The following is a 24178-nucleotide window of genomic DNA, read 5'->3' as shown; positions in this document are numbered from 1 at the left end:
GGTGCCTGCGGGCAGGCGGGGCATAGGTCCGTGTGGGTCTCAGCCGACCCACGCACCGTCCAGGGGCTTTGCCCATTTGGGGATGCAGAAAGGAGTTGGAGGGGCAGCAGGTTAGACCGTCTTGGGTAAATTGGCTGAGGGTATGGACATTGCTCCGGGGACTGGCGGTTCTCGGAGAGAACGTGTGGCTGGTGGCACGATGGTGGCTTTGCCCCAGTGAGACACCAACTGAGCAGCGTTTCTCTGTCTGTTGCAGCTGGCGCTGAGAGGACCAGCGGGTCCGATGGGTCTGACGGGGCGGCCGGGCCCCATGGTAAGTGAACGGGCGAGCAAGGACGGAGCAGACCCGGCTGCCGTTGGCTCTGCGGATGCTCCGGCTTACCTGCTTGAATGGCTCTTTCTTAACATGGTATGAATTTTCCTCCTGGCTCTGTTGTGGAAAAATGTATAAATCATATTCTCTGTCCAAAGGGACCCCCCGGCAGTGGAGGACTAAAGGGAGAAGCTGGAGAAATGGGACCTCAGGTGAGCACGGGCAAATTGGGTGACCGGGGAGATCTGGGGGAAGTGAACGCATGGGGCAGCCCGTCCTGCTCTAGAGGCTGTTGTGAAGGAGCGATTCAGCAATCCTGTGCCAGCTGAAAGTAGGAAGGTGTGGGAACATCTGTTTTGCATAGAAATGTCCCTTCAGGTATCCAAATGCAGACTCGAGACATAATTTTCAGCCAATGGTGTAAAATTCTGCAGGTGGGAGTCCTTTCCTGCAAAGACATCCGCAGAGAAGTCCTGTGAATACGAGATGGGTTGGAGCGTGGGGAGTTCGCTAACACTCAGGAAATTGTTCTTCTAAGCAATAAATCCTGCATTAAGGGAAAGTTCCCATTTTCTAATGGTGGGGGAGGTGATTTGTCTCCACCCCACGGAGCTGCTTGTGGGGCAAAAGCTTCCTCATGGATAAACGCATGCAATTCTTGTCCAGAGGTGCTCAGTCCTGAGCCTTTCCTGTGTATTTTGAACCACGGGCTCTGCCTGAGGGGTTCACATCCCATTTCATGGCCTTGGTGACCCTGCCAGCCCCAGCAGCACCTGACCTGTGATGCCAGCAAGCGCTGGGTCTGTCTGTCATGCCTTTGGGTGATGGCTTTTCTTCCTCTCTCCTTGCTGCCTTGCAGGGTCCACGAGGCATCCAGGGTCCTCCCGGTCCAGCAGGAAAACCAGGCCGCAGGGTGAGTGTCCTGGGAGCTGCATTGATGGCTGCATTAACTACAGTTTCTGCTAGAAGTTGTTTCTGCTGCCAATTTCTGAGCACCGAGAGCGTTGCACAAGAGCAGGCTGGCAGCCAGCCGGTGGCTTGTCCAGGACCTCTCCGTCCATCTGGGCAGACACAAATGAGGCTGAGAGTCAAAAGCTGGGCAGCATAAGAAAAACTGCAAGTCCACACTTCCCACTTTTTTGTCTTAATTCTTTTTATTTTTTTCTTTCGCTCTGTGGCCTTGAGGGTGTAGCTGCATAAATGCCCTGGGCTGGTTTGGACAGTCCCCAAGTCTCAGTAGCGCGTGAGGAGGATACGCCAGTATCTCCACATACTCCAGATACAGACTCCAGTCCCTGGAGGGGTTCTGGGGCTGGTATTTCATGCTCACTTGCTCTGTCGACATCCCCGATGCTGATTTTTATTTTGCTCCATCCTCTGGCTTGTTGTGATTTGGCTTGCCAGAAGAAGAAACAAGGTGGTGTTGTGTGACCCGCTTCTGGCTTTCTTAAAAAAAAAAAAAAATTATCTCATTTCAATTTGTGGACATTGTCGTTAGCATATCTTAAAATGTGCCGGAAGATAATTATTTCAAATTAAAATCAATGACCGTGTCCCAGCATCCCACGTAGCGAAGCAGCTTTGCTGCCATTTGTCTCACACCCCTCATTAGCGCCCGGCTGAGCCCGGGATGCTGCTTCAAAAACAGACCAGCCTTTTTCCCCCTCTCCAGGGGAAGCTGCTCCCCAGCAGGCGAGCTCCGACTTAAAACTTCACTCGGCCGCAGACCAAAGAGCAGATGTCCCTGCGGTCCTGCCTTACCCTTTGTGTTTGACTTTGCTTCTCTCTGTTGCAGGGACGAGCTGGCAGCGACGGTGCCCGGGGAATGCCGGGCCAGACGGGACCAAAGGTAGTACCACGTATTTGTGTGCTTTTGGAATCTGCATCTGCTTTTTAGTGAGCGTGAACTGAGGCACCCTTGGCAGAAGGAGCCCGCCTTGCTTGGAGGAGGTTGTTGAAATGGTCCAGCGACTCCTGTGAAGTCATGGGCTCCACTTTTGGGAGAGGGAATTGAAACACATACCTACAGGGCAAAACAGCAATCTTTCTTTTCCTTCTTTAAATTGCTGTATCCTCTTAAGAATGAAATATGCTCCCTTGGCTGCAGTTGTAGAACAAATACTTTGGAATCCCAATTATGAAAAACAAACATGAATGAGTGGTTGGAAACGTCTTAAAATATAACTACCAAAAAAATTACCTATTAACTGGGCGAGGAAATGTAAAAGGCGTGGTGAGGAATTTTAATGCCCTCTATTTTTATTTGAGACAAAATCCCTTCATTCAGCTGTGATCTGCTGGTATTATCAAGCAAGAAAGAAGCTGTTCCGCTGAAATTGAATGTAGAGAAAGTTTGCTCAGGGAATCATGTATTAGAAGGTGTAAGTACTTTATTACGTAGGTACTTAAAGCTGGAACAGATCGGGGTGGGGCTGATAGAGAGACAGGAGACTGCAAATCATTTATCCAGTAAAGTGCTTTAATGAGCGTCGACTGCCCTCAAAGGGGTGGATGCCAGCGAAGAAGGGAAACCAGAGCAGCGAGCAGTGCTGGGAAGGAGAAGGAAATTTGCTGCGAGCAGAGACAGAGCGATGCTCTAGGACGTGCCGAAAGGAAAGAGCTGTCTGTTACCTTGGGTGCGCCTTGGCCAGCCTTGGCCAGACCGATCTGTCCTCCAATCTGCTCAGGTGTAATCGACTTTCTTTTTCTTGCTAACAGGTAAAGGATTTGTGGAAGGGTGGAGCTGATGCTATTTGCCCATACCATTAGCACATGAAAATATAAGTGGCTTCACCTCTTTACAGAGAAAAGGGTCTTTTCTACCTACTGGGTGGTGCTTGCTGCCTTCTGCCCTGGGCGTTAGGAGATGGTGTCACCCAGGATTTGCAAATACCCCTTTGTCTTTTCTCTTTTCCAAAGAGTTGAGGCTTTTGGGAAAAGGCTGTCTCCGTGCATTCCTGTCCCTGTTTCCCCGCAGAACGCAGCAGACTGGAACAGGGCACAAGTTTGGAGAGAAACCCTATTGCAGCTTGCCATGGTGCACCATGATCTCTCCACATACGGACCCCGAGCAGCTGCGTGGGCGTGGGTGAAGCCCCGTGAAGGCAGGCTTCTACCGCTGGCCTCCTCTAGGACTAATGGAGTTTTGCTTTTTCTTCCTCCATGTGTATTTTTCAACGTTGCCCATTTCCTTCGGGAGCATCCAGGGACCTGGGCAGGGGACATGAGGAGCGCACTTAGGGGACGTTCGCACGGTCATTTGCAGGCAGGTGCTGGCAAGCGCTGCCTGAGCTCTGCCAGCGTGAGGTTGTGTGGCTTTCTCAACACGGTGCCAAGTGCAGATTAACACACCCAGCCTTTTAGCAGAGCTCATTATTTTGGGCGTGGCGTCATGCTCCCCAGAAGGATGCCCAGAGCTCTGTTTGGCCCAGAGCTGCATTTAGAGCAGGAAGCAGTGGCAGGAGCTCCTGGAGATGTGTAAGAAAAGAGGTATGCAGGGAGCCATCCTTGCCTTGGTTTGCCTTCCCAGTATCAGTAGTTCGGGACTATAGATCCCCTGTGCATCTCACAGCGCCTGCTCAGGCTGGGGTCGGGCAGAGCGGGCTGCTCTTGGCAGGGTAGCTTAGAGATGCCCCTTTCGCAATACCCTTAAGCATCCATGTGAAGTCACCAGATTTACCAGCTGATGACACCCCTTTTTAGGTCAAAGCAGATCTGTCTTCTGACCTTGACTTCATTAAGACAGTTTCCAGAATTTATTTGTATATATATTTCTTTCATTGGAGTATCCAGAAGGGTTGAAAGCCTGTATGGGATGGATTGTGGTAAAGCTCACGGTGGTGGCTGGGGACCTGTTGGCAGGCGTGGGAATACCAGTGTCCAGTTTGCTCACCAGTGGATTGTTGCTTGTAATTCCATGGAATTAAAAATAAATAAATAAATAGATGGACTGGAAGACCCTGTTCAGAAGGGAGATACTTTAGATCGTGGAGAAGTCCCCCAGAGAAGCTCTGAAATGCACGTGGGAAAACATTTAAAACTGCAGGTGCTGGGGGAAGAGGGAGGAGATACAATGACTTTGAGCTTTTTCCTTTTTTTAATCTATAACTTTGAAATTGTTGTTGTCTGATGGGAGGTGAAGGCTGAATGTCTGAGGGAGAAAATCGATCCCTCCTGGACACGGAAAGGAAACAAATTGGAAAGATACTCAACAGCAGGTAGAAAAAACGGGTACTAAACTGATTTTTCTTTTAGGGTGACCGAGGGTTTGATGGCTTGGCTGGTTTGCCTGGTGAGAAGGGAAATAGAGTAAGTTATCTTCCGCTTGTCTCTTGGCCACCGTCTCTAAAGGAGGTGGCGGGGAGGTGCTGGGTGGAGGGCGGCTGTTGCTGGGGACGAGCCACAATGGTGCAATTCGGAGAGGATGAGAGCATCCCGTAAGAGCATGCGAGATGTCACAGCATCCCTCCCAGGCACAGCATTCACATCCCGGGAAGCTGCAAGGTCCTTCTGGGACTGCTTGAAATTGGAAAGGGGGCGGGGGGGGGGGGGGGCGGAATTGCCTTAATAAAATGCAGACTGAAAAAATAAAGCAAGAAGAAAAACCTGCTTTTAGACGGTGCAGTTGTGGATGGAAATTACCAAAAATTGTAATGGGATTCTTGTCTTTGCTTTATAATTAAACAATGGGGAAAAAACAGAAGCAGCCGGTTAGTTTGGCAGGCTGTTCGTGCCTCCCCTCCCTAGAGAGTACAGCCATCGCTCTATAAAGCAAGGGAGTGTTTGAACAGCAGAGATTGCATCGTGATTACAAGCTACACAAGAAAGGGAAGATGGAGCCTTAGAGAGATGCTTAATCAGTCAGAAATGGAATAGCATGCCTTGGGTAAAGCAATAACTGTGTGCAGAGCCTGAGTCCCTCTTCTGAAGGAGCTACAGTGCTTGCTTGGCTCTCAGAACCCCTGCCAAAGTGTCACCAGTAAATCCCATGAGCTCTAGCCCCTGGAGGACTTTAGTCTGTCAGTGCTGGAGCCCACGCGTTGCCCTGAGCAGGCAGAGAAGGGCTGCTGTTTCAGAGGGCACAGGGACATGGGAACCGCGAGGGTATGAGTACCTTCAGCACATGGTGCAGACAGAAAAGTCAGACCTGTCGCTTGGTTTCTCATCATTACCCAATGTTTTCTATTGCCAGAGTGACTCTGTCTTCTCTAAAGCTTCTCTGTTGTTTCTTTATAGGGTGAGCCAGGCCCCCACGGACCACCCGGGGCACCCGGAGAGGATGGGGAGAGGGTAAGTCTATCTCTGGATTTGGCATTCCTTTGAATTCATAACTAACCCTTGTAAACAAGCAGCAGATGCAATATCAGCCAGAGGCGTGGCAAGAGCAGCCGGCAGCAGCAGCGCCCCGTCCTTGTGTCCTGGGGATGCTGCGGGTGGCCGTGGCGAGAGGGGAAGCAGCGCAAGGGGATGGGAATAAAAGCGAAAAGAAGAATTTGTTTTTAAAGGTCTGGTCAGAAAGCTCAGTTGTTGTTAAAAGAAAAAACTAACACCAGAAAAGCATTCATCCTCTGGGCGTGCGGACTATCACTTCTGATTTTCTAAGGTCCAGCAAATTGCGGCAACACTTGGGAACAGAAATTCCAGGCAGATTGGGGAATCAAAGATTAAATTGTTCACTTCTCCTTCCACACTGTTTAGTCAATAGTTGAATGCCTTTAGCAAAGCTCAAACTAAGTGATTACAGGTCTAGAAGGGCTGGTTTAAGAGGAGATTGAAAATGCTGAATCCCTGGCTGTGAGGAGCATGTGGTTTAATCAGAGGAGCGAGTATGGATTTCCTGGGCTCTAATCCCCTTCCACGATGTTTTCTTTCCACCTTTGGCTCTCTGTTTCCTCTGTAAAGCACAGATAATAACACCTTCCTCACCACAAGGTTGTGAGGATTAATTATTTGCGGCCGTAAAGTGCTTTGAAGTTGAAAAGACCAAACCTGTGTCTTGCACGGGAAGAACAAGTGTCTGGAGAACTTTAATCCTGAAGAGAAAAGAAACCATTCAAGGTGTGCAGGAGAGAAGCTCAGAGGGCATAACTGGGAAGAGGAGCATGAACTTTATCAGCAGAAGAGGAGGGTTTACAAGGGCTGGCTGTGCTGGGATTGACTTCCTAAGAGGGAGCCTCAGGTTTTGAGTGATTTAAAAGCAATTCAGGGGAGGCACCACCTAATACTCCGGGGGGAGCGGAGCAGTGGGGCATCAGCAGGAGGCGGGAGTGGAGGGGTGAGCAGTTACCCCTTTGCTGCCTCTGGTTTGTCTGAGGAGCCCTTGGGCTTAATTTGGCTAAATGACGTTCCCAGGGCGATGCTCCCAGTCTGGCTTCCGTTCAGTTTGGTACTAAATCTTGCAGTTATTGACTCACATGCCCTGAATTGTTTCTACCATACCTTGTCTATTAGCAAAATACATATTTATAAACATCAACATGAATTATGAAGCATCCTTACAGCATTTCTAATGTGCTGGTTTGGGCTGGGATAGAGTTATTCTTCTCCGCAGTATCCAGTGTGGGGCTGTGGTTTGGATCTGTGCTGGGAACAGCGCTGATAACCCAGGGGTGGTTTCGCTCCTGCCGAGCAGGGCTTGCGCAGAGCCAAGGCCTCTCCTGCCCCTCACCCACCCCAGCAGCGAGGGGCTGGGGGGCACAAGGGGCTGGGGGGAACACGGCCGGGACAGTGACCCCAGCTGACCCCAGGGATGTCCCACACCACACGGCGTCATGCTCAGCAATGAAACTAGGGGGAAGGTTGGCCGGGGGCTGCTGCCTGGGGTCTGGCTGGGCATCAGTTGGTTGGTGGTGAGCAGTTGTTTTCATTTGCATCACTTGTCTTTCTGGGGGTTTCTTTCTCTTTGTTATTTTCCTTTTCATCACCATCATAACTATTATTATTTTTTATTATTATTATTTTATTTCAATTTTTAAACTGTTCTTATCTCAACCCACGAGTTTTCTTGCTTTTACCCTTCCAACTCTCTCCCCCGTCCCACCGGCGGGGACCGAGCGAGCGGCTGCGTGGGGCTGAGCTGCCGGCTGGGTTAAAGCTCAGTAAATTCTGCACGCACAGTATTAGTCTCCAGGCTTATGAGATCTTCCTTATGCATGGCTACCCTTTTATTACTCCAGGGAAGCTGGTTTTCTGTGTGATTATTATTTAACAAGAATGAAACACCTGTGATGTGACTGAAATATAACTGGTTTGTTCTGTCTCTTTTGCTGCTCCTCTCTGTGCCTTCGCTGCCGAGCAGGGCGACGATGGAGAAGTTGGACCCAGAGGTCTACCTGGGGAACCCGTGAGTATCTCCCCCTTTGGCTTCACGCACAGCAGCACTGCTTTGGTCAAGGGCTCGGTATGATATTGGTGTTTCTAGGGGTCCTGTGGAGCAGCTCTTCTGGGGCTAAGGAAGACCCCTGAGGTCCTGCAGGGACTGAGCTTCTCTTCCTTGAAGATCCATGTGAACAGTTTAGAGGGTATCTGTGCTGTAACAGCCCTGTTTTGCCTTTTTCCACTAAGATGGATGCCAAGAAGAGAAGTGTTTTTTTGGTTTTTTAATGAGCAAAATTTTCATTGATTTCATTTGCACACTGGATAGTCTCTGAAAAAAAAAAAAAAAAGGTAATTGTAAGTGTAAAGCTTAGCTTAGAGTGGTCTCATACCTTTCCTGCACCTATGCTTCTTCCTGAGGTGTTATTTAGGATCTGGGTAAGTAGGCTGGGGTAGAAATCATTCATGGTAATCATATGTGAAGCACAGTGTTCACGAGCATCCATAGCGGACTCCCATGGGAAGAGGTTTTGCCTGCTGTGCGCAGGCAGTGGCAGCAATTAGCCGCGCAGCTCCCTTGCCCACACGCTTAGTCCCGTGCAGCGTGAGCGAGCCCTTTTAAACCTCAGGATGAAATCCTGCCAGGGTTGAGCTCAAGGGGACTTTTAGCCCTGCCTTTAGCAGGGTCAATAGTTTTTTTCACAGTGCACAAAACTTCATAAATCTGCGGGGTTTGTCAATGTTTGGGCCTCCACGTGCTGTTAACGCTGGAGCAGCTGAACCAGGGCTAGTGAAGGAGGGAGTTCCTACTATCAGTAAAGTTGAAGAGATGCTACTGGTGTTGGACAAAAACCTCTTGACCAACCCAAAGAAATGCTTTCGGGGAGCATCCCACTGAAAAGAAACAGTTGGCTTGTCAATCTGAGACTCCGAAAGCATTTTTCCCCCCCACTGCCAAGTATTTTTGACTTTATTGGTAATGACAAACTCTGCTTCTGGCTGTCTGTAGTTTTTTGTGTGTAGTGCAGTTGTTGGCTGCTTATTTCATCTAAAATGCATTTCTTTTGTTATGAAAAGAACATTATCTATCATTTACCATCGGCTTTGCTTTCAAAATGCCTTATTTTGTTGTTCTGAGGCCCAGCGTGGTGGCCTGAGAGTGATTGATGAGAACTGTTGGACACACTTCATGTGAGAAAGGGAAGGGTTGGCATTTACGGACTCACTGGAACTAAATTATAGACGAGATGCCTGATTAACTTCTGGGAAAGATTAATCAACTCGGCTATCTCTTTAGCACATGTCTAAGCAATAACTTATAGGTTATTAACGTCTTAAAAGCATTTATGTGCTCAGGTAATGCAGTAACAAAAGGGGAACTTAAATGATGATAGTGCATGCAGGGAAATTTATTTTTATTTCAGCAACATGAGTAAAAATATCTGTGATGGCCAGAGTAAAGGTTTAAATTGCATTACGGGAAACCTTTTGTTGTGAACATATACACCCTAAATCTGCGTGTTTGCCTTTCTCTGTCCCGAGCCATAAGAGAGTCCTACCAAATTCAGTGGTAACTGAAACTAGTGGTGGGACTTCAAAATGTCTTTCTCTTCATCCTGCTCCATTTCTTTCCAATTCCCATTGCCGGTTAATACAAGCAGAGTTTCTGCTCTGCTGGGGCTCAGCGTGCAAAGCTTTAGCCCGTGAAGGTCTCGGCGGCTGGGACAGACCACTGGGTCCATCCATCCAGTTTGTGCTGTAAACTGCTTTTTTTTTTTTGCAGGATCAAAATCCCCGCAGCCTCCAAGATTTTTTAATGTCTCCTTAATGTCACTTTTTTTAATGTCTCCTAATTTATCCTGTAACATTTCATTTTAATTCCTCTGTCCTCTCTGCATCATAAAAAGGGACGTATAGTATTTGGGTAGACAGATAAAACTGCCTGCCAGTCAAGAACTATTTTCCTCCATGGCAGTGAACAAGCACCACCCTCGTAAATCCCCAGATCCCCCTACGGCCCCTAATTTAAGAAAGGGCCTGTGTTTAAAAGATGGGCTTTCAGATCTGCAGCTGAGTGCACACAAAACCCCATCCCTTTCCTTCCACTGCGAACCCACCTCGAGGCTCAAGGTAGAGGAGGTGCCGGGGTGTGATTTGCAAAGCTTCCTGTTGAATGAATACAATTCTCCTGCCATGTCTCTGCTTATTCAATGTGATGCTCCAATCCTGCCAATTTCCCTGAAGATGATGCAATTTTAAATCTGGTGAGAAAGCTAGAAATGGAAAGAAAACACCATGATAGCAGGAGTCCTGACCGGTAAAGGTTTAAGAACGAAATGTCTTTGAAAATGTACATTTCTGCTGCAGGCTGAAGACCTTCTCCAGCCTTGCTGAGTTGTATAGATTGTCAATGATAAAAATTAGATGTGGAGAGATTTTGAAATGCTAACCCTAATGATCCATTAGTGGTATCAGGTCATTCTTCACAATACTCCCCAGCTAGAATGACTTGGCTGCAAAGTGTTCTGCATCATGGTGTGCATTACAGGGTAATCCAGGAATATGATTAAATTAATAAAAAAAGCTGGTTTAAGTGGGCCTTCTTCCAATCCAAAGAATAAATGTCTGCGCCTGTATTATTTATCTTTATAATTCAGGGATGTGTACACACAGGACTTCTCTTATCGGTTTTTAAACCAAGAAAGCTGCTGTTACTGCAAAAGCAGGAAGGTCATTGCCGCGCCAGCCCCGACGCTTCCCCGGGCAGAGCGGTGCTCAGCCGTGCACAAGCTCACCCCGATCCACGCTCGTGGCGGAACGGGGAGGGACGGGGAACGCTAACCCCCTTTGTTTCCCCCAACAGGGACCCCGAGGACTGCTGGGACCGAAGGGGCCGCCGGGACCCCCGGGGCCACCGGTGAGTTCCTGGGGCTGCTGCCCTCCCCAGGCAGCCAGCTGAGCTTTCTGGGCAAAGTACCCTGTCCCCATTAGTCATTCAAGCAGATAATACAGCTGCATAATTTTATACATCTGTGCAATGAAAAGAAGTGGTATTCAAAAAAAAGTTATGGCTCAAAGTCAATATTCTCCCCCATTTTCAGTGGCATCACGTCCATTTACGGCAGCTCAAGATTTGGCCCACCTGAGTAAATATTAATGCCTCGCTCAGGCTGAAAGGGAAGAATGAGATTTATTAACAGAGTGGCTTTGCTATTAACTTTTGCCTGAGGGCTGGTGAGACTTTAAAGCAGTTTGTTCATATTTCGGGCGAAAGCTGAGGAAAGAACGTGCCGTTTTTTATTCGGGAGACAGTCACCTTATCTGTCGTGTGCTGCGGGAAGTGCTGATGCAGGGGCTCTCTCCGTAAATCACTCCAGCTCACTGAAGTCCCAGAACTTAAAAATGGAAACCCAGGCTACTGCCGGGGCTAAAGGGGTCAGCATTTAATGGTGAGCGTTGTGAAACCCTTAGCCCCCGCTCCGGGACACGAAGACATCTTCACTCTGAGCTCCTAGTCCTGCTGAAATTTAATGAGGGTTCAGGATTTGCTCCAAAGCTGTCTGGTATTGCACGAGCATGCCATTACACCCAGGTAAGTTGCCCCGCCAGAGCAAAACAGTGCCGGGGAAACCCCACCAGGACATCTCCTGTTGACCACGTACCGTGTTACCACCTTAATGAAGATGCTCAGGGAGTTTTTTGACCCCAGTTGCCTTTTGTTGTGGCACGAGGCAATGCAGCCCCATTGCCTTCACCCGCTGCCTTGTCCATCGATGCATTTATGACCTGAGCGAGGTCTTTTGTCCCGATGTTCCTTTTCATTTGCTGCTCCGCACCTGCTCGCTATCAGAGGCGATCAGCTGCGGTACTTAGCCAGGATTTCCTCAACCTGGTGCTGATTCTGCCTCGCGGGCAGGTTGGACCCGTGGGGAAAACACTAAAATGACTTTTTAAAGTATAAACTGGATTCGTGGAATTGGCTGCTTTACCAAACACCTTTAGAAAATTATTCCCTTTCCATGTGGTCCAAAGGGCCTCCTGATGTTTTGTTATTTTTATGGTAATTTTTCTGCTTTTGTGGCGCAAAATAATGAGATATTTTCTTAGTGCTGTTTTTTAAATCCTTTCTCAGGGTGTGGCTGGTATGGATGGACAAACAGGTCCCAAGGGGAATGTGGTAAGTTTTTACTGCAAATTTCACAGAGAGTCCAGATATTATATATAGAGAAAGGTAAAATGTACTCTAAATTAGATTTGCTAATTGCTTTTTAGCCTGGTCTAGATTCCTATCGGAGCCTGTGAAAACCACAGAGAGTATCTTCCTACAACAAATGGATGTTAATTTATTATAATTTCTGATGGAATTACCCATTATTTCGCCATGAAAGATCAAACATTTTCATCAAGATGTGTGCTGTGCTAATGAAAATCAAAATATAGTAATTTAACTGAGGGGAAAGAAAATCTTTATGTGCTTCGTACTTTGTACTATTCAGATGAAATGGACTCCCCTCAGAACAGCCAAGGCAAAGCCAGGTTGTGTTAAAGCCCTGCTCAGCTCATTTGGGCTGCATGTCCCCGTAGGGGAGTGAGCGTGCCCTGAAATAACTTCGCCCCTCCCTGTCCCACTGCGGAGAGAAGCTGTTTCCCTTTCCCAGGAGCTCTCGGTTACCGGCAGCGGGTTAGAGGCGGTGTCGAGATGCTGCGAGAGGGCGCGGGGCTGCGCAGGGGCAGAGGCCGTGGTGCCTGAGAAGCACCAGCTCCGCTCTCATCTTTCCTGCTTTCAGCTCTGCCCTTGTCTCCTCGCAGGGTCCTCAAGGCGAGCCAGGTCCCCCAGGACAGCAGGGTAACCCAGGTGCTCAGGTAAGAGGAAAACTCCTTTTCCACAGGTAAAAAAAGAGAAATGCTAATTTTGAGCAACCTTTGCTCCCCCACCAGCGATGGGAGCAGCAATAACGGGATTTGCTGGGAATTGGCTTGGCGATACATCGCCGGCTCAAAACCTTCCTGAAAATGCTCCCAGCTTCATATCCCCCTGCTTCTCACCTGGCTTTTGCTGCCACGATGCAAAGCCAAACCCAGGTCCAAGCAGCCTCTTTGGCCGAGCCGCATCTTGTAGCTCATGTCTGATTTTTAGCATCCCACGGCCCGGTTGCTCTGGAGCCAGACGGGTAACACAGATGTCCAGGCCTTGCTGTCAGCCTTCTCCACGGCTCTCAGCAAGCCTTGCTCCTCAGAGCATCTCTGTTTCCATCCTGGGGGTGAGTCTGGCTGCGCACGGCGGAGCGGTGCAGCTCTCCAGGGGAGGCATGCCGTGCAAAAATGAAATTTTATCGTCTCTCGTTAAGACGTTTTGAGAATGAATGGAGCTGGGGAAATCCCAGGCGTTGCAGGCACCATAATGATGCTCAGCTGAGGCACTGCCAAAATGCATTTGGAACGAATAACTTGTTCCTTAATGACCCTAGATATTTTTTCTTTTCACAGGGTCTTCCAGGTCCACAAGGCGCGATTGGTCCCCCAGGAGAGAAAGTACGTTTAAATACTGTAGCTCTGACTTAAGACAACTGTTGCTATTAATATGTATTTGCTACTTCAGCTGCTCCTTTGCCCCATATACAACATCTGTTTGCAGCCGTGTCTATGAAAGTCTAATGCGTCTTATTCCAGACAGAAGAGAGACAAGGAAGCACTGTTTACCTCTAATTCATAATATTTGCATTCATTTCCCATCTTAAGAGAAACATTTTGAAGGCAGCCTATGATAAAACATTAGGAAAGGACTCAAAATTGTCTCTTTCTGTGGGCTAAATGCCTGGAAGTCTGAGCAGGATGGTAATGGGAAGAGCCCATGGATTTGGCTTGCTCGGCCAAGATTCCCCTCCTGCTGCCTCCTCCCGGCTCCCTGCCTGTGCCGTCTCTCTCTGGTTTTCCACTGCTGTTGACGTGGGCAGGTGCTGGCCTCGCTCCCCCCCAGGCAGCCCTGGGGCCACCAGGATTTAAACAAGGGGAACAGTTTTGCCTACAGAGCAGTGACGCTGGGCCTTTGCTCAGCTCCCGTTGAGTAGGGACGCTGCGTGCGCTCGAGGAGAATCCCCTGCTAGAGGTGGCAGCGCGGGGCGGACTCAAATTATCGATAATGCTGGGGTGAAGGAGCACGTTAGCAGTTCTGCCGGGCGAGGGGCTCTGGGATTTCAGTGCTGTCGCGCACTTGCAACAGCAGTGGCACCCCTCAGAGGCGTGAGAAATCGGGGGGCTGCTTAATTACAGAGGTAATCGTTGAACGGTGTTAAAGCAGCAAGCACAGTCAGCTGGGGCAGCTCCCTTCTTCCTTTGCCAGGTAATCACCTTGCCATTTGTCACCGAAGACATGGGCATTTCTCAGACCAATGAGCCCCGTAGTTTGATATCCTCAAACTTGTACTTACACATACCTGGAGCACCTTTTGGCAACACAGCTGCTTGATGCCTCGTGCCCTGGCATCACCTGCTGAGCTGTCATTGCTGTATCGTGTCTGTGTAAGGTGCTGGCACTAATGCTGCAGCATCCCAGGGTGCTGGAACAACTCTGCCCACAGAAATAAGCAGACTCCTGCAAGTCACGGCAGCTTTTCCAGCAGAGTCACCCCTCTACAGCCTTTCACACCTAGGAAGAGCAAGGAAGGTGTCTGAAAAGCCCCATCCTCTGATGCTTTGGAGACTCTGACCGTTGCAGCTGTTGGATTTCTGTTTGTTTTTAGGGGCCCCTGGGCAAACCCGGTCTTCCTGGCATGCCTGGTGCAGATGGTCCTCCGGTAAGTTGTCCTCTCCTGGGTCTCTGCTTGGTGCCAGGGCTGCGGGGCCTGATCCTGCACCCATCCGCTTTGGGGTGCACCATGGGCTTATGAGGCACGTGAGCCTGCAAGGTCAGGCTCACCCTGACCACGTTTCGGCTGGGTTGAAGGGTTTGAGTTCAAGAAGCCTTGTCCCTGCTCCAAGCTTTGCTCAGCCGCGTAGCGCTAGGTACTTCTCGCCGTCTCTTCAGGCCTCTCCTTCCCCTCCTGTTTCTCGTCTCTCTGTGTAGGTGGGCTGCTCGCGGAGGTAGGGCCGCTCCCCCGTGCGTGTGCGTGGCTATGCGTACCGCGGCACTCCCGCGGGGTGGTCCTCGCCTCGCTCGGGGCCGCTGGGCACTGCTGCAGAACGGTGATAAGAACAGGTTGAAATTGCATGTCGATGTTGTATTCTTGCAGCTTCCTCCTAATCCTACTTTAAACATCATTTGCTCCTTGCTCTGGGCATTGGCCTTAAAAAAATTTCTGGCCTTTAAACCTGATTTTACACATTTTACATCAGTTTTACACATCTTAGAGGCACCTGGTTTCGAGAGTGACAAATGTAAAATAGTTACATTCCCCTAATGCAAATGCGGAGCATGGCAAAAAAAAATTACATTTCCCACCCTGGGATTATCGTTCCTACCGAGGGCATTTCGAGCATTCGTATAATTGTTAGCTGAGTCAACAGAGCAGCTAAAGCAAAGCCCAGAACATCTCTAAGGCTGTAGCTTTCGATGTGAAATTCCTACAGCAGCCTCCAGGGAAGTTCAGCTGGAGAAGGCGACGCCAGGTCTGTTTTTATGCAGAGGAAGGCTCTGTAAGACCTGCAAGCTGAGCAGCGTGGGTGTGCATGGACACAGGTCCTTTGCCACAGGTAGCCCTGTAGTTTGCAGGCAGTTTGTCAGTTGGTAAGCCTATGGGTCTCTCTTTCCAAGGACAAAACCCCTCCCGTGTTCTCTGTATTGAGGTTGTCTTGGAAGGTATCTGAAAATCCCTGAGGGTCTGAGGCATCTCACTGCGAAAGCCAACCAAGTTGCTCATCAATTTTTGATCTTAGTAGCAGTAATGGAGATGGGCATTTTGAAAATGGTGATGTTTTAGTGCAGAGTGGACAAAGGCTTTTAAAATCTTCCTGCACTTCCATTTTGCCTCCCCTGGGGTGCAGATTGATACCAGGAGCTGAAGGCAAGTCTGACATTCCCATTCTGACGACTCATTATGGAAAATACTCTTACGATTTTCCTTGTTATATTGGTAAAAAGTAATTTGTGTATTTAGAGGAGAGTTCATAAGTAACAAAACCATTGAGTACAGAAGGTCTTAGTGGCTTTAGGGCAGCTGGATGTGCTTTCATCATCTTTATAAAACAAATGGTCCCTGAGAGTGCCCTTGAGGGGGCTTATTGCTTTTGTACAGACATTGCTAACCAAAGAGTCATCTCCCAACCTGGCTCCATTTTGGTTCTGGCAGTAGGAAAATCAACACTAAAAACTACTTTCATGAATTTCCCCTGCTTCTCACTAATCCTCCAAAGCTTACATCTGAGGCAATTCACACTTTCGTTTTCTACTGACTGCAACCCCAGCAAAAGGCTTCTAAAGGCTGTGGATGTGTTGGAAACTCTTGGATGTTGAGTTATTCAGCATCGAATCCCGAGAGGAATGCTGGCCAGCATCCAGCCAGCCACCGTCTAGCGGGGATGCAGGTTAGCTGAGCATTTGTTGTGAGATCTTGTAACCGACTCTAGGAATTAGGAAATTAACGAGGGGCTCTGACCAGTCTGGGCATCTTGTGACCTGCACAAGTTTGCCAACACACGGAGTTAATTTTATCTGATTTCCTATCTGCAAAATTTGTATGCTGCTTGCTGCTGAACTCATGGAGGTGTTCTAGTACGTGAAGAATATTGCAAAATGGTTTGTGCTTCTCTGCTGAAAGGTGGTGAAGGGTAAAAGTATAAATAAGCGGGAAGGATACTGCCAAGGACCCAAATGCTGCTCTCTTCACTTTGGGGAAAGCTTACTCTTGCAAGTTGCATCACGGGGGCTTACTTGTATCAGTAGGAGCTTCCTGGAGAGCAGCTGTTCTCTTACAAACAAATCATAGCCGTCTGAGCGAGCTTGTTGGCTTCTGAAGCATTAGACCTGCACTAATCCCATTTCCCTCTTCTTTTTGTCCCTTTTATTAATAGGGTCATCCTGGCAAGGAAGGTCCTCCTGGAGAGAAGGGGAGTCAGGTAGGTGTCAACAAGACCCTCATCACTGCGAAGGGGAGGGTCGCGGTAGCTGGATGGAGACAGATCTCCATGGGGCTCCGGGGGTGGCTGGGCAGCCGGGGGGTGTGGGTCAGCGGAGGTGGCGAGAAGTGACCCCTGTTGAAATTTGAAAGCTGAGCTCAGTTTTCATCTGCTTGGGAGTCTCTTCTGGTTCTTGGGCTGGTCTTTTCTCAATTCCTTCCAGCTTTCCTGGCAAGCAGCACTTCATGACCTGGTGGACATGAAAACTGAAACTGTGAAGGGGAGCCTTCTCTTAATCAGACACAAACAAATATCCTTCATGGCACAGGAAATGCAGAAAATAACTCTCTTTATATTCCTGGTCTTTCTTTTTCTTCCCCTCCACCTCAAAGTCCCTCTTTAACAATATATTTGAGAATATGGCTGGAGGCTAGAGTCCTTGAATTATACAGTCGTCTGTCTGTCCAGGAGATTTACCATCTGCATTCCTGCTGTGTCCCATTCAGTTGAAAAACATTAGATTTGTCAAAAGTCTTTGATTAGAGGCAGTCCGGTTTGATGGGCGTCCGCTCGAGCCTTGCTCGGGTGCCGCACGGAGCACAACCACCGGCCGCAGCCCTTTGGCTGGCACCACACGAAGCCGAAAATTCAAACGTTGGCCTCTGCAGAATATGAGAAGCCAATAAGCGGTTGTGCCAGCACTCCCCGTGCTGGGAGACGTTGAGCAAACATCAGGGAGGTGATCCTGGAGCGGCTCTCATGCTGCAGGTCTCCTCCAGCCGACGCTTGTGCAAGGTCTGGGATGCTGGTGGACCTGTCGGCTCCATCTGGCTGTCAGGCTGGAAAAAAAATTGTCCATCTCAGGCTGGGAGAAGTGGAAGGGTATTTGTTTAGTTAGGGAATTGAGCAGAATAAAAGCCAACTGGGTTCAATAAAGAATGTGATTTATTTGCAGGAATAAGACAGCGTGGCAGCGAGGATGGGAAGGAAGGTTTTTGCAGGGTGCCCATCAGGCGCCGTGTCTAGCACAGCTCCTGGTGTCCCTGGGGGGTGCGGGGGTGTGGGATTTGCAGCTTTCAGTGCCAGAAAGGACCTTTGTGACCCTCTCCTCTTCAACACAGCTGAGGCTGAAGGATGTCACCCTGAGGCTTTTCCCTCAAGCGATAACTCCTCTCTGAGGCCATCATCATCACAAGCTGCGTTACTGCAAAACCAGGATGGTTTGGAAGGGGGGAGGCAGCAGAACATCATCTTCCTCTCTCAGAGAACTTGTTCTTTTCTTTAATCCAAATCACAAATCATCAACCTTATGTATAAATGCCCTTTCTAATAAGCTGTTGCTGTCCTGCCTCTTCTCATCCTCCTTTCCTATCGTAGGGATCTTTGCCGTTGGCTCAGCCCAGTGCGCCTGCTCGAGGTGATGCTCCTGTAGCTCCCCGTGCTATTTTGAACTATTTTCAGAAGGCCGCTGCCATTTCCACCCAGTCTGAGGCAGCCAGATGGCTGGGATATTTGTTTTCCACACACTCTCCTTATTGCTGCACCTTCGTGCTGATTTTTGATGTATTTTTCTTGTTTGCTATTTTTTTCACCCCAGGGTCCACCAGGCCCTCAGGGCCCCATCGGTTATCCAGGACCACGCGGAGTCAAGGTAAGGAAGATGCAGAAACAGTGTCCGTGGTGTTGCTTGTTCTACTCGAGCCCTCCAGCTTGCGCAGGAGGTGGACACTGCCGGTGGGCACAGGTGCCTTAACCAGGGTACTTAGAGCCACCTCAGTGACCCACCGTATTAACCGCTTGAGAGCGTCTTGGTCTTCTCTCAAGCCACGAGGGTTACAAGTCCCCTGCTCTCCAGTAACCCCTCCTAGGATCGTTCAGTGCTTTGGAGAGATTTCTCTTTTAATTCTTCACGAGCATGGCTCAGTCCCATTCCAATCGTTTCCAGTTTACAACCAAAGTAAATCTCAGCCAGAATGTGAAAACTTTAACAGGGCTTGTTAATAAAACAAAATACCCTATTACTAAAACAAAGCAAGCTTTTCATGCTCCTGACCCAAAACCTTGTTAGATGAAGCTTGTGCGTCTCAGCAATGTGCTTTTTCACTAGACTGAATTCCAGCTCTTTCCTCGCGCCCGCTGCCTGCAGCGCTTGCATGCTGATAAGAAGGCGCCGGGTATTTTTTTCCCCATTCAGCTGTGGCTATTACGTCCATCAAGATGTATTAGTTCAGGTGCAGATGCATCCTGCATCCCAAAGGTCCAATGAATCTGCAGGGATCTGTGCTAGCAGATACAAACACGGCTTGGGGACTGACTGTAGGTGACGTTAAACCCTCTTAAACCCCCTTGTATATTTTTTCAGTAGCAGAAACCCATTTGCTGTTCTGCCTTCAAAATTTAAGCGGGATGTATTTAGCCAAAGCGAGCTTTCATCTCGTTTCTTGCAAGGTTGCAGATTGAGACGTAGTGGTCCGTTAGGGAATGGTTCGCTGTTGTGTTTACCACTAAAGTGGAACTGTTCCACATTCGAATGATCTAGAGAAAGTGTGTCATGCACCAAACCCATAGCGCATACAGACAAGGTTTTGCTTCCTACAAGCAGTGTTCTGTTAACTGCATGAGCCTCCAGTTTGGAAAAAAAATGTGTCTCGCTGGGTTTGCAGCTATAAATAACTTTCAGATCTTGCCTCGCTTACCAGAACCCTGTCCTGCTGCACAAATTTTGATGTACCTTTAATTATACTTTTTCTCGACGTGCTAAATGGAAGAAAAAATTTAGAATACCCCAAGCAAAATAGTATTCTCCAAAAAACAAAAAAAGCAGCTTCTGTCTTTTATTATGAGAGTTGCATTGCACAGTACAGCTGATGTAGATACCTGAGGGTGATGCTTTATCCCAAGAGGCGGGATACATGCGAGGCGTGGGTTTCCAACGGGTTTGGGCCGGTGGCATAGCAGGGGACAGATCCTGGCCACGCTCAGCACCTCTGGGCTGAACACCGCGCCTTGGTGAAGCTTGGGAGGGCTTCTGCACCATGTCACTAATGCCCGCACCGGTTGTGTTACTTATTTTCCCCCTCCTTTTAGTGCCTAAATATACTTTTAAAAAAGAAATCCTGAGGTGAGCACCATGGTAAAATAGAGCCAGGCTTAACCTTTGCGGGTGTTAGACACGGTGCTGCTACCCACTGCAGAGCCTCACAGAAACCTCTGGCGATGTGCTCAGAGATTTTAAAATGGATTCTCTTCCCAAGTGTCCATGCACAGCTTGAGCACTGGTTTTTCTGTGAATACTCGAGTGGACTCAGCGTGCTGGCAAGGCGCTTGGGAAAACGGTATTTTTGGAAAATATACACAGAAAAACTTTTCAGACTGAGTTGTATCCGTGGAAACATAACTCGTGGGCGGGGGGTGGGCAGTGACCACCCACCCCACCTGCCAAATCCAAGTCGGCAGGGGTTTGTGGCTGTAAGGTACTCACTGGCGACCCAAGAGCCAAGATATCAGCGGCTGATATTTGATTAGCAATACGTTCAGGAACATCACAGTTTGCAGAGATACCATTGTCAACATCGGAGGAAGCAAAAATCACCATGATTAATGATTCTTCACTCTTAAGCTTACCTAAACCCTTGTAACATCTTGTTTTATCTCCTGCAAGGGAGCGGATGGTGTTCGCGGATTGAAAGGTACCAAAGGTGAAAAGGTGAGTTAACGCTGCGCATTCAGATTGGTTTTCTACAGCCTCTGAGCATTTTTGCAGACCGGCCCCACAGAATGCTCCCCGTGACACTTTCTCCTGCACAGAGGCTTTCTCTTAGAGGAGCAGGGGGGCTGAGCACCCAAAGGACTGGTAACTTCTGTTTTCAGAGCGGCTGCGGGCTCGGTACCTGTCGTGATGTTCATCAGGGCAGCTTCTCAAACCCCAGTTAATAAGAAAGTCAACACAGTCTCTCTCTGTGTGTTTCAAAGACGCAACTGGTTTTTCCCAGTGGAGGTGTAAAAAAAAATCTTGCCCGGTCCCATAAACAGATCCGTGTCGCTTCGTTCCTGCCCCAGCAATTCGGCAGCAAAGCTGGTAGTTTTAGCTAGTGAATCCTGGCAGGGACCTTCCAAACTTTAAAAGTCTTTCTGGGAACTGAGTCTTCATTGCCTATGAGAGATTTGCTGTAGGATGAAATACATCATTGATTTGAGCTCTGCAATTAAACCTTCTTGGCTGAAAGAAATACTGCCGCTGCCCTAGAGGTTGCCTCAAAGCGTGGTGTAAAACATCGTCCATGAAAATAAAACCAGTTGTACTTCAGAAATAATTGGTTCCCAGTACTGGCAAGGTGTTGTTATTCACATCAAGCCAGATTTGTGATCTTGACTTGTAGCCAGGACGGGATGTAGGGAATACTCGCCGTGATCCCTTGGGGACCGTGGTGCCTGGCCAGGTTTCCATGCCTGTTTGTGCACACCAAAGACTTACAGAAGCCAGTGTGATGGGTGATCAGGGGCCTAATCTTGTCCTCCCTGGGTAGGGGCCATACAGAGGGGCTAGAGAAGCCTTTTCTTTTTTTTTTCTTTTTTTCCATCTATACACCTTGTCTGGTTTTTCTCCTCTTCATTATTTAGGGTGAAGATGGCTTCCCTGGCTTCAAAGGTGATATGGGCATCAAAGGAGACCGGGTAGGGGTCTATGACTGGTGTGATTTCGTAGTGCTTTGCTTTCAAGCCCGTGTGTTATCGTGCAAACGCAGCTCGGGGAGAAAGACTCTTGTCAGAGTCCCTCCAGCACATCCAATCTCAAGGCAGGAATGTAGGAATTTCATGTTCACCTCAAGCACAGCAGTTGTAAATCCCTAAATTTGCTAGTCCCACCTTGAAGGTAAAATAAAACTGAGTAATAATAGAGGGCCCTCTCTTGCTGCTTTGACGGTGATGAATACTGCGTGATCCAGCTGTATCACATATTTATTACCGGTATCTCTTCCCCCCCGTAATATTAAACCTAGGGTCTGGTAGGCATCTTTATTTGCTGAGTCTAATGTCCTTCCGTACTAGCAACGTGAAGCATAAAGTTACTGGGAACACACTTGAATAGAAACCAAAGCAGTGCTGTGGAAGCTGCCAGGGCGGAGTGTTATACCAGACCCGGATCTTTAGCAGCAGGGCACGCTGCCTGGCCACTAAAGCTTTTAAAATCAGTGGACCACAGAGACCGCCCGAAACCCCAAATGATGCTCGGATGCGGGCAGCGGCTGCAGCCCGTGGCTTTGCAGCGCGTCTGTCCGTCCCCTGCACCCAGCCCTTGGGGCTGGGGGGCTGTCCGTGGCCCCCCTCCCAGTGATGCATTGCCTGGGGCTTGGTGTCCCTCTGAGCTCTGAAGCCCTCCCAGGGATCAAGAGAGCTTTGCAGTCATTCATCCCTGTGTTTAAAGGAAAAATGAACGCCTTATGTGGAGGTTCGTAAAAGTAGAAATCCAATCCTGCATTTCTCCTGGCGTTTAACGGTGTGATTGAACAGTTAAAGCGATCGGAAACTTCCCCAGCCCCCACTTCTTGCCAAGGAAGAAGGACCGAAGGTGGCATCTCAGGGAGGTGACTCCTGTCCTCGCCAAATGCAGACAGACATAAGGTCCTTCAAACGCAGCCCGTGACTCCAGTTCCCACCAGCGAGCTCCTTGTGTTTTACGACGAGCAATGAAAGGGCAAAGGGGTACTCGAGAGCCCCGCGGACAAATCTGCATCCGCCCGGCTTCTGGTGAGCGAGAGGGCGGCTGCCTGCGTTCGCAGCGTGGAAGCAGCTCCTGTTACCCCGTGTGACAAAATGACAACTGTTGTTTTGCGTGCCAAAGCCTGCAATGTCACAACAATTCACGTTAATAGCTCAGTCCTCTCGGCTCTCAGATTTCCTAATGATTTTCAGCACAAAAGCTCCAACCCAGTCTTTCTTCTCCAGTTGCCCGGTTCAACCCTCAATTAAACACTTCCCGGGGCTTGCTTGCACATCAGACTGCGATTTGGGAACCGGGAGGTGGGTAAAAGGGTGCGCTGCAATCAGAGCTAATGAAGGCTGTTTCGGTGGAGAGGCACGGCGTGTAGATGGGATAATTGGGCTACGGGAAAAGACGGCTGTTGTGGGAGATAATGGCCGGGCCGTGTGAATGAAAGCTTGGTGCTCTAATAATGCTCTGCAATTTACTCAATGACAGTCTCGTCTGAGCTTCTTGGTGAAGACCGGCTTTCTCCAAGAGTTGTATTAGCAGCTCCCTGGAGTATCTGGTTGCAGCCGTGAGGGTATTGCTGCCAGCAAACACGGGGTCTGGGACCTGCCTGCCCCATCAACGCTTGTCTTGTGATTAACAGGGGGAAATAGGGCCTCCTGGCCCCCGAGGTGAGGATGGTCCTGAAGGTCCCAAAGGTCGCTCTGGCCCCAATGGAGATCCCGGTCCCCTTGGTCCTGCTGGAGAGAAGGTGAGTCTCAGGGATGGAATTGCCCTGGGATGCTTTACAGTAAAACCCACTTTTCTTTGGGTGTCTTGGGTGGATGGCCGGGGCAGTGCCCAGGGGCAGTTTTAGGGCAGAGGGATGAAGAGGAGCTGCAGGAGCTTTGTGTGAAGGCTGGCCTGAGCAGTTCAATACAAAGACCAGAGGAGACCCAGGGGAGGTGGTTTTATCGCAGTGGCGTGACTTGAGCACTTTGGGACATTGGTCTCTTTGGAGTTATCTGTTTGGGTACAATGCCTTGAAAAAAAGACCAGAGTTAAAAAAACACGGAGAAATTGAGAGTATCATGGACTCCAGTCAAATTTCTTGGTGCATCCAGTTGAAAAAAATAAAGGATAGCAAAAAATAACCGTTCTCTACTGTCTCTGACACATTTACAGCGCGCACTCTGCATCAAACCCACTGGGCTCCCCCCAGGGAGGGCAGAGGATGATCGCAGTGCCCCGGCAGCTTTATTCCACCCATGCCATGTCTGCTTTGCTCTTGGCTTCTCTGCACTTGGCATCTCCCCTTTCTGCTGGTGCAAATCTGAAGTTGCTCGCAAGGTCTCTCTTGCCTGTGCTAACACACTTTTATTTGTGTTTCAGGGAAAACTCGGCGTGCCAGGACTGCCCGGCTACCCGGGCAGGCAGGGCCCGAAGGTAACTCGGCCAGGTTCAGTCCTCGAGGGGTGCGGGGCGGCAGCCGAGCTCTGACGGTGGTGCCGTGCAGAGGGCTCAGCCCCCCACCAACGGGACGAGGTGGAACGGCAGCGTTTCCCGCTGTACGGTCCCTCCTTCCTACCCACGCAGGACAAATTTAGAGATGGGTAGAAACTGGTCCCAGCCCTCAGCTGGTGGAAATCAGTGACTGGTTCTGCATCGTTTCGGTCTCCTGCAAAGTGGTGGGAAGGGATACGGCGGGACAGGGGCTGCAGCATGCGAGGGTGTGCAGGGCTGCTTTGGGGATGGATGTGAACAGGCTCCGTGTAAGCTTTCATGATAGTAAGAAGTATAATAATCCTTCT

At 49.2% G+C, this 24178-nt stretch overlaps 1 protein-coding gene across 2 annotated transcripts in view; it reads left to right on the top strand.

The window, feature by feature from the left end:
* The window catches only part of COL5A1 (collagen type V alpha 1 chain), a 159959-nt gene that overhangs the window by 96111 nt on the left and 39670 nt on the right, over window positions 1–24178 (top strand). For both annotated transcript variants that reach the window (XM_064468953.1, XM_064468952.1), the window contains exons 14-31: window positions 257–313; window positions 472–525; window positions 1173–1226; window positions 2109–2162; window positions 4568–4621; window positions 5549–5602; window positions 7611–7655; window positions 10491–10544; window positions 11760–11804; window positions 12437–12490; window positions 13115–13159; window positions 14368–14421; window positions 16634–16678; window positions 18276–18329; window positions 20340–20384; window positions 21299–21352; window positions 23032–23139; window positions 23760–23813. In XM_064468953.1, the coding sequence (XP_064325023.1) occupies window positions 257–313; window positions 472–525; window positions 1173–1226; window positions 2109–2162; window positions 4568–4621; window positions 5549–5602; window positions 7611–7655; window positions 10491–10544; window positions 11760–11804; window positions 12437–12490; window positions 13115–13159; window positions 14368–14421; window positions 16634–16678; window positions 18276–18329; window positions 20340–20384; window positions 21299–21352; window positions 23032–23139; window positions 23760–23813 (984 nt within the window). The remainder of the gene's footprint in view (window positions 1–256; window positions 314–471; window positions 526–1172; window positions 1227–2108; window positions 2163–4567; window positions 4622–5548; window positions 5603–7610; window positions 7656–10490; window positions 10545–11759; window positions 11805–12436; window positions 12491–13114; window positions 13160–14367; window positions 14422–16633; window positions 16679–18275; window positions 18330–20339; window positions 20385–21298; window positions 21353–23031; window positions 23140–23759; window positions 23814–24178) is intronic.

Source organism: Phalacrocorax carbo, chromosome 18 (genome assembly GCF_963921805.1).
Source record: "Phalacrocorax carbo chromosome 18, bPhaCar2.1, whole genome shotgun sequence".
Taxonomy (NCBI): Eukaryota; Metazoa; Chordata; class Aves; order Suliformes; family Phalacrocoracidae; genus Phalacrocorax; species Phalacrocorax carbo.
Note: the sequence above shows the minus strand (reverse complement) of the source record. Positions and strands in the feature narration are given on the sequence as shown.